Here is a 9,571-nt window from a genome sequence, read left to right as displayed (position 1 = left end):
TTTCGCATCCAGGAGATCTGGACACAAGCTATTTTACATCAGTTAAGTCTCCCATTTGGACTAAAGCCTGGATAATGCTCAGACTATACGGTTTAAACAGGTTTTTCTTGTGTTGAAATTGTTTATAATTTTCAGGAGACTCTGAAAATGTTAATTCTTGATTTCCTGTTTGTTTCTTTTGATCCATTCTGAATCGACCAATTAGTTTGTCTGTCCTGGTCTGGGTAGTGTAGGCATTTATTTGTTTTCACGTATGTATTTCAAATCAGTAGTGGTTAAAACAGTTCCTTTGGAAGTACTGGGTACTAATAGAAGCACTCCTCTCAATCAAACAAAATTCAGAGCACTGAGACATGGTTATTTCTGAAAGAGGTGGCTCAAGTGATGTTCTCGAGGTGTGGGGGGGGGGGATCTGCTGCCGAGCTGGGATATGCTGCAGGTGTTCTGACCAGTACCTCCACTACCCTTCTTACATTATAAATGGAAATGCTCCGTCTGCCAGGTACACTTATGTACAAGTGAGTATTCTGTTGTGGAAAAGATGGGTCCTTCGGGTCTTAACAAATAGCGATGAGAGAAATTCACTGTCTAGTTTTGTGCAGAATGAGGGACAATGGCGATTGAGGTAAGTTTGGGAGGAAAAGAGCTGAAACAAAAAGCAAAGCTGGAGCTGAAAGCTCAGAGAAAGCAGGCTTCAAGACCACAAAAGTCATGCTTATTTAACTGTCTGAATAACTATGATATCTGCCTACAGCCCATTGTATATAAAATGAGTGTGAGGAGTATAAACCCACAGTGATGTTGCTCGTAACATAGATTATGAAGTATATGACAACTGATAGGGTTTGGGATTCCTTTACTGTAAAGGTTTTCAGAATTCAGTTTAATTTAATGTTAACAGAAGAGAGCTTTCAGAAACTGGTTAAAACCTTAAAATTTAAACCATGGTCCATTATTAGTTGACTGAGCAAGCATGTCAGCCTTTCTCACTGCAGTGGCTAAATGGAGAGCAGCAGTGGCTTGTGGGATATCAGGCAGAATGCTAGAGATTCTCAAAGCCATTCCAGTAAAATCTGGACTTCTCTGGAAACTGCCACATCATTAAGTTTTGTCACTTTAAAAAAAAGTTGTATTTTAGCACGTTGTAGGATATAAATTGGTTTGCTTAGAAGATTTTTCAAAAAGATGTGGAAATAGTGTTTCTTTGGTGTTTTAGTATACTATATTTGGCAGCAAACCACATTGTCTCATGAACCTGATCAAATTTGAGCTTAGATTAATGTTACTTTAGAAGTAATCAATTTTAAAATATAAAGTGTACTTTCATCTTTAAGTCCTCTTTTGATGCATTTTTTTGGTAGAAAGTTGAGAGTCTAACGATGCGTCTGTTTATTAAAATACTTCCAGAGCATCCTGTAACATTTGACATAGCAGAAGGCAATTCCTAGAAGTAATTAATACAGGTTGTAGCACTTGAGTACAGCATTATGTTGAAATAGGTAAGATGAAGTAAATGTGTGCTAACCCTTTATGGTTTTAATACTGCTTGTTGCTTCATAATTTTTTAATACAATGTTATTATTAAATATAGGTAAAGTGACTGCGAATATTTGAGTTTTCCTTTATGGTTATAGAAAATGCTGCGATTTGGTTGTGTATGTGTATACATATGTGTTGTTTTTAATCATTGTAGGGTACCTTTGTGCATGTTCAAGCTGCAGAAACTGTGACTGTTCCAATCAAGAGCCATTATCCCACAAGAGAAGAACAGATTTTGGCACTGCAAACCACAAGTGAATTTGATGTCCTTGTTATAGGTGGAGGAGCAACAGGATGTGGCTGTGCTTTAGATGCAGTCACTAGAGGTAAGGCTTGAAAATTTAATTGCTTTCTTATTCTTGGATTACATGGTTTATAATAAATTTATCAGACTGGCTTTTCAGAAGCACTTGAAGATAGAGAAGGTATACTCTGAATGCCTGGTTATAAAACAACTTCTGTTCTCAGAAGCTAAAATGAACTTGAAGGAAAAAAAAAAAAGTCATTTCGTTGTGTTATTTCAGCAGTCTTTACTGTCTAGGTGCTTGTATGCAGTTGTTTAACATAAACCTTTTTGCTGGGTGCTCTTTTGTGTTATTTCAGCAGTCTTTACTGTCTAGGTGCTTGTATGCAGTTGTTTAACACAAACCTTTTTGCTGGATGCTCTCGGATGGACTTCTCATCCTCTGCTGCTCCTTATTTAGCGGGTTTATCTATAGTCACATTTCACTTGTTTGTATAGGAGAATATCTGCAGCAAAGAGAAGACGAGACTTGCACAGTGCTTTTAGCAACTGTTTTGAGAGGGCCAAGTGTGAATTCTAGTGAGGCACGGCGGCTCTCCAGCTCGTGTTGCTTACAACATGAGATACCTGCAACTTCTGCTAATGCATTATAGCTGCTCAGTATAGTGCAGGTTTGGAGAAGCCTGTGTGGATTGTCAGTGAAAGATACTGGCACCATGTAGTCTGAAGGTACATGCAGTAGATCTGTGCTTCCCTTTCCCCTTTTTTGGGAGGATTAGCTGTGTAACTGGTTTAAAAAGCTACTAGAAACAGCAGAGTTGATGTTACCTTTATGCATAACCTAAACTTAGAGAAAGCTCAGGGTAAAATGAGTTGAAGCTAATGCTTTTTACCTGACTTCTGCAGGAGGATGAGAATGTGTGTGGTGGCAGATGCTGCCCAATAGCTCGTGCAATCGGTCAGACATGTGCAAAGCTCTGTTCAAGGGTTGAAAAACCAGGACACTAATGCTCACTCTGTGTCATCCACCTCACACAGTAACTTTGAAATTATCCAGCAGGTTCAGTCAAATGTGACAGTTTAAGAGAATAAGTCATTTTACAAGTTTAATGAAAATAGATTTTCAGATACAGAGGTGAGAATGCATGGGTACTGTTTCTGTGGGAGACACTGTACCATCAACTCCTGTTCTATTTGGGAGGAATATAGCATTTTGATAGCATATTTTTATCCAAAAAGATACGTAAAAGATTTGTGAGAAAAGCTTATCTTGGGATGTTTTCTCTCAGTTGCTATTTTCAGTACAATCAGCCAATGAGAGAGAGAACCAGCCTTCCATAGTTCCTGTGTTTGTAGACCTTGTTTCTGCTTTTGAAACTAAAATGGGAAAAAAAACCAAGAGTGTAAAACATAGTAGATAGCCATAAAGTTCTTCAGGTTCTTTAACCTGTAGATATACCTCAGAAATAAGAAGCAAAACCTGACTCCACAAGTATTTTGTAGTTTGATTTGGAAAATACTTGTCCAGAAGTTGTGATAATTTTGAAAGAGATAAAGCAGTAAGGTCTGCAGCATTGGTAGGTACATAAAAACTCAAATCTGGTTATTTGTTTTGGGTTTGTTTTTTTTCCATATGTTATTAAATAGAACTTGGGTTCTTTTCACGTCTGCCTCTGCTGTGTTGTGGTAGAAAATGCAGTTGTAAAGCATACAGAAATTATTATAGTTAATCTATGTTTATCCTTTTACTAGATATTCTGATTATATCAGTAGGTTTCTGAAGTGTGAAATATTCCTAGACAGTTGGTTAATGAATTGTGTATTGTTGCTGTTCATTCATGGAACTTGCTCTTTTATTATGTTTGCTTCGCTTAACAACAAATTTTGCTTTTCATGTGTTTGATATATCTTCGCCAAATTATTTCTGATTTTATCCATTAATCTTCAGTCACATTTGACAAAAATAAATTACTCTGATCTTTGGAAGTTACCAGTAATAATTAGATTTTTTTTTTAAGGACATAAAAGTTTTGGGAGACCAATAGACGTTAAAATGTCTGTTCACCAACCAATAACATAAAGCACCCCTCAAAGAGGGCGAAGGAGAGACCCAAGGGATAACTTCTAATGCAGATGATGCTCTCCTCCTTGGGTATGCTTCGTCATGTTGTTGCTATTGGTTTTGGTAGCAACGTTGCTGAATTTCATTCACTTTTTTCCTTGCCTGCCAGTGATGGAGAGGGCCTGTTATGCTAACTTCTAACACAGATTGTCCTTCCACATATGTTTTAAGTGAGAGATTGCCGTGTACTTGTCTCGTGGTGCTTATCTTGGTTGGGTTTACTGGTGCTGGATGTTGGAAGTCCGTGGTGGTTGTCTTGTAAGTATGTGCCAAAGGATGTAGCCAGGCTGTTGCCTGTATTTTATCATTAAAAGGCATCTGTTAATTGTCTGTTTCCTGCAACTCTTCCCTTACCTAACTTCCATCACATAACCCCATGTCAGCCTCCTCCACGAAGAAGATGCCAGCGCTTCCCTTGTACAAGGGATGTCGTGTCGACAGTGTTGGGGTATATGGTTTCATAGCGATTTCCATATGAAGCGGTGTGCCTTTGCCCGTGGAAAGCTTTTTCCTGGCCTTCAGGCTAACTGGGAGCACAACTTGTGGAACAAACACGCCAACCTCATTCAAGGTGTTTGGTAGAATGAGCACGATAACATTTGGTTGTAAAGCACTTTGTGTTTGGGATTTATGTGAAGGTCTGTGAGCTGTGTGGTTATCCCTTGTTCGTGCTGGTCAAACTGTCAGTGCCTGCCGTTCCTGGAGTATGCGGGCACGTTTTTGAGTAAATGTTTTTCTGAAATACTTAGTGATATCTTGTAATGAATGTTTTGCATGTGTGTGCCATTTGCATATGTAATGTGTAAAAGGAGGATGTCTGTGTGCTGTATGAGCACTGTCGTATCTGCATAGTAAACTGTAGATGAACTTACTTTCTCCCTTTGCTACACGTTCTAGGTAAGGTACTACTATATTTTGTATTAAGCCTCATGAAACTATTTCATGTATGTGGCAGAATTGTATATGTGTCTTGCGTCATGTTCTCTAGTGAGCTCTCCCTGAGTGGTGAGCGTGCCTATGGCTGGCTGTCCTCTGGTTTTGCGCAGGTCTAAGGCAGACTGCAAGTAAGCAGACAAAGGTGCCAGTTGTCTGCCTCTCTGGCATGCTGTTTAAATTGTTAGTGCGATAGGTTTAGAGCTCTCTGCCGCAAAGAGTTAAAAGTAATTCATGAAAATATTCTCTTCCTGCCATGAATACGAACTATAATTTGCTTGAGGGAGCATGGCCCCTATAATGTATTGTAATGCCTTTCTATTGTGAAATATCCAGGTTTTAATGTGCTTCTGTTTAAGTTCTGTTTTGACTTTTCCCTTAGGAAGGAGGCTAAAATTTTTCATTACAATATAGACGGTGCACTACACTTTGAATACAAATTTATCCATGTACAGAGTAATTTTTCTTGTGATTGTCTCTACCCTAGAGAAGTGTCTTTAATGAATTACATACAAATTGTGTAATTTAAGAAGTTAATTTGGTTTTCTGGTAACACAGGACTAAAAACAGCCCTTCTAGAAAGAGATGATTTCTCATCAGGGACCAGCAGCAGGAGTACTAAATTGATCCATGGTGGAGTGAGATATCTTCAGAAGGCCATCATGAAGTTGGATTTTGAGCAGGTAATTGTTTATGCTGGTTGTTAAGCAAAAATTGCTAGTAGACACTTCCCCTATCCCAATTATATCCAAGTCTCCTTTTTATTTTTTCAGTATTTGACTGTTGTATTCCACACCCACTGTACATAGAAAGTGTCTTCTGCAGTTGAGCTTTCCAGACTAGGGAAATCAGTGCTGCTGCCTTTTGCTAAATTCTTTTATGGGCAATCTAATTGCCATACCTTGTAGACTGTGTGTGTGTTGGGGAAGGAAGGCAGAGACAGGGCTGATCTCAGAATAAAACAAGCTTCCTACCTGTCATGATCAGAATTTGGGGGAGTGAGTCATTGTCCTGTTTATTTTGGAATGGGGAAAGAAAATACGGTAAATGAGTAAGTATATATAAATGCTTTTATGTATTCTTGTATTGGTGGAAGTGTGATATTCTTGTTTTGAGAAATTGATTTGTCTTCTCATTGAAAGTATGTTTTAATGGTTATAATACTGCTACAGAAATGGGGAAATATATAAAACATGCAGTTATCCAGCTGTAGAAATCAACCTTTTTTGCCGAAGAATGAATGCATATTGATTCACATTGACTGATTTGGAGAAGAACACTTCTGCATTTGTAACTTGGAGTTAGTATGGGATTTAATTGTGGGAATTGACACAGAAGCTATACCGTGGGATGAGTTCTAACCCTCCTTAACTGCATCCTGCCCATAGTGAGGAGAAACATGGCTTATTGTGCTTCACATTCAAATGAAAAAGTATTCAACTGACCTGCCAAGACACCAAAAGGAAACTAGTGAAACTTAATTTTCTTGGGAAACATTTTCCTTAACTCTTGAATTTTTCAGCAAATCTGTGTCTTTTTGAAAGAACAATAAAAATTATGTGAAGTATTTGCTTTGATAAACAGTTTCTTATTAAATGTTGCACATGAAGGCAAAATTGAGTAACATGGGATTCACCTATACACTTCTATTTTTCAGTACAAGATGGTGAAAGAAGCACTTGAGGAGCGTGCAAATCTGCTTGAAATTGCTCCTCACCTATCAGCTCCTTTGCCAATAATGCTACCTGTTTACAAGTAAGCTCTGCTATAATCTCTCTCCTTTACCTTTGGTCTTGACAAGCAAGCTATTTCCCTGGAGAAGTTTGCAGGTCTCTCTTTCCAAGCATGTCTTTAAATTTGTCACAAGCATTGTCCTCCAGGAGGTGAGATGTTGCCGTATTGTGGAAGCATGAAGTTCTCTTACGGCACCAACCTGCTCTCGAGGAGCACATCTTGGACTTGAGCTGTTCCGTGCCCTTCTACCACCCTGACACAGGGGAGGAGGGGAGCTTGCAGCGGGAATGAACTCTCATTCCCAGGATGTTATTTGCTGTTCTTTCCAGTGCATCCTTGTCTTCAACACATGCTATCATAGTGTTCTTGGCAACGTGCTGTTTGGTCTGTTCAACCACCAGTGCTCAGTGCAGTGATTCAGTGTGCTTGCCTTCCCTAGCACGTGACGGTTTGGTATTGAGATAACGATTTGCTTCTTGTATGAGAAAGAGACTTTAAGTGATTTGGGTTAGGTTTTTAAATCCATAAGAACAGTTACTCACTGTAACAGGCTACTTAGAGCAGTGAGTTTTTGCTGAGTGATCTTAATATAGGGCTTTATTCCTATCTTAGTAGAAGGGTCTTGTAATAGCTGGAGCTCATGTAGGTCAGTGATCGACTGCATTTATTTGGTCCTGTTTATGCAGGAGACACTCGTCAAGATGTGCGTTTGAGGAACCCTTTCAGCTTGCACACACAGCCTGGTTCTTCCCTCAACACATAGCTTTAATATCTCACCTTACACTGAAGCATAAAAAAACGGTTTGTGATCCTAATTCTGGAATAAATAAAGCCTCGAATCTGCTTGACTAACTGCAGCGAGTAGATTGGTTGAAAACAGTAGCGAACAATACATAAGTTCTTGCATATTAACCCTCTATTGTGATACCAGAACTTGTATGATGGCACAAAGTAAAACTGGTACAATACAACATACTGTGTTACTTAACGTGTTCTATATTTCAATAACAGAGTGTGCGTGCACTTTTAAATTTCTTTTTTAATTATTTCACTTCATGGAGCACTACTTTTTTTTTTTTTTTGCTGCAGATGGTGGCAGTTGCCGTACTACTGGTTTGGAATAAAGCTGTATGACCTCGTGGCAGGAAGTCAGTGCCTGAAAAGTAGTTATGTCCTTAGCAAGTCAAGAGCCTTGGAGCTCTTTCCAATGCTACGCAAAGATGAGCTTGTTGGAGCTATTGTCTACTATGATGGTATGTCGCCTTTCTGTGCTTTTATTACATTGTGCTGTGTTTTCAGGGGGGAGGAACACAAGTATGCAACTGGAGATCATGTACATTGACTTTCTAAAGGGAAGAACAACTTGCAAGATCCAACTTGCCTCTTCAGCATTCATTTGGTAGATAAATCATGTTTTTCATGACAGTAGTTTACTGGATGTAGGAGAGAATATATTAGTTTTCTTGGCTAGCACGTATAGTGACATGTGAAAGCATTCTAGTGTTCTCATGATTCCCTACAACTTTCCAGCTGTGCATGATTTTGCTATACACTTTTCGGACTGAACACTTCCTCTGAGGTATCGTAAGTCAGGAAAACGTGATCGTTCTGGTAATGTTAAATGGTTTGCTGTAGCATTTCCACTGTGCAAATAGCTTCAGACCTATATAGATGATCTGGCTCCTGGTTGTGGTTTTTTGGACTGGGTTGGATGAGGCCTGGATCAATTACTTTGTATCACCGGTAAAATTGGGTGTTCTGCAAAGACAGTCTTCATAGTAATTATAATAAAATACTAGAAATTGTTATAAGATGTGAATGTTTTCTGTTAAAACCCCTTTATTTAAAGGGTTATAAATTTATGTGGGGAAAAATGCCTCTAGCTCAAGTTATTTAATCTATTGTTTTAGGTAGTTTGTCTATAACACACAAATTCAGTGTCTGGGTGGGAGAAAATAAAGATGATTTCTGCAAGTCTTTTGATGTTCATTCAAAATAGAATGATGACTTAATAGAACTCATTGCAGCCATCTAGAAATAGCAGTTTCCATGTTCAGGAGCGTTCATGCGTATTCATGTTTAGAAAGAGTGACACTCGTGTTTGTAATGCAAGAATGGATAAGCCTCTTTGCCTTGTTCTGTGAAATAAGTCTGGTAATAAGTCCCTGGCATAGCTGTATAGCAACAGGTACCGCAGCGGATCTGCCAAGCAAAGAATTCAAGTCTGTCCCTTTGGACTCTACAGATACACAAGGCAGTCTGAAACAAAATTGGTGAAGGTTTGGTTGGCTTACTTGATAGAAACTTTGCTTGTCCGGATATTCACGCTTGTGTTGATGTACAGGTGTCTTGAGCTTTATCCAAACTGCTGTATCTCAGTACTTTCTAATGTCATGCAAGTTACATCCCCAAATAGTATTTAAAAAATACTGAACTTGTACAAATTCTAAATGCTGCAAAGTTCACTGCTTAAGTTGGAGTACCAGGGTATACTGTCATAATTGCTTTCTTGATGCACTTGATTATGTTGGCATATCTAGAAGATGGAATATCTTTTCTGTGCAGCAGACTTGTGTGTTGATTCGTGATGTATTTTTAATTAGACTGGTATTCTCCCTTCTCCAGTCCTCTTCCACTGCCCTTCCAAGACAGAAAGTTTGGTAAAACTTTCTTGGTAATGGGGCCAGCTAGGTAATATGAAAATGTCAGATGTGTTCAGGATAGGGCAAAAAGCCATAGATTCCTTGCACATTTGGAGAAGCCCTCCAAAGAATAAATAGCTTAAATACTGATTTACTTCAGTAGTGGTACAGTTCTAGTTAGTTTTTACCTGAAGATGTAGTTTCTGACCTTTTGGCAGCCAGAAAGGTCTTCACACAAAATTGATTATAAAGGTAGTTCTTTTCCCTTTTTAGAACTGCATTTATACTACTCATCAGCTTATCAATAGGGGCTTTTGTACTGGAAAGAAGTAGGAGGGACTCTTGAAACATGCTGGA

At 38.7% G+C, this 9,571-nt stretch overlaps 1 protein-coding gene across 1 annotated transcript; it reads left to right on the top strand.

Moving 5' to 3' along the window:
- Positions 1 to 613: 613 nt before the first annotated feature.
- LOC104164406 (glycerol-3-phosphate dehydrogenase, mitochondrial-like) lies at positions 614 to 7,825 on the top strand (the record flags this gene model as incomplete). Its single annotated transcript, XM_009703725.1, has 5 exons — positions 614 to 625; positions 1,694 to 1,865; positions 5,397 to 5,521; positions 6,496 to 6,593; positions 7,662 to 7,825. Coding segments are annotated over exons 1-5 (571 nt in total), but the record flags the coding sequence as incomplete, so codon positions are not given.
- Between the last annotated feature and the right edge of the window lie 1,746 nt (positions 7,826 to 9,571).

Source organism: Cariama cristata, unplaced genomic scaffold, assembly GCF_000690535.1.
Source record: "Cariama cristata isolate BGI_N322 unplaced genomic scaffold, ASM69053v1 scaffold42897, whole genome shotgun sequence".
NCBI lineage: Eukaryota > Metazoa > Chordata > Aves > Cariamiformes > Cariamidae > Cariama > Cariama cristata.
Note: the sequence above shows the minus strand (reverse complement) of the source record. Positions and strands in the feature narration are given on the sequence as shown.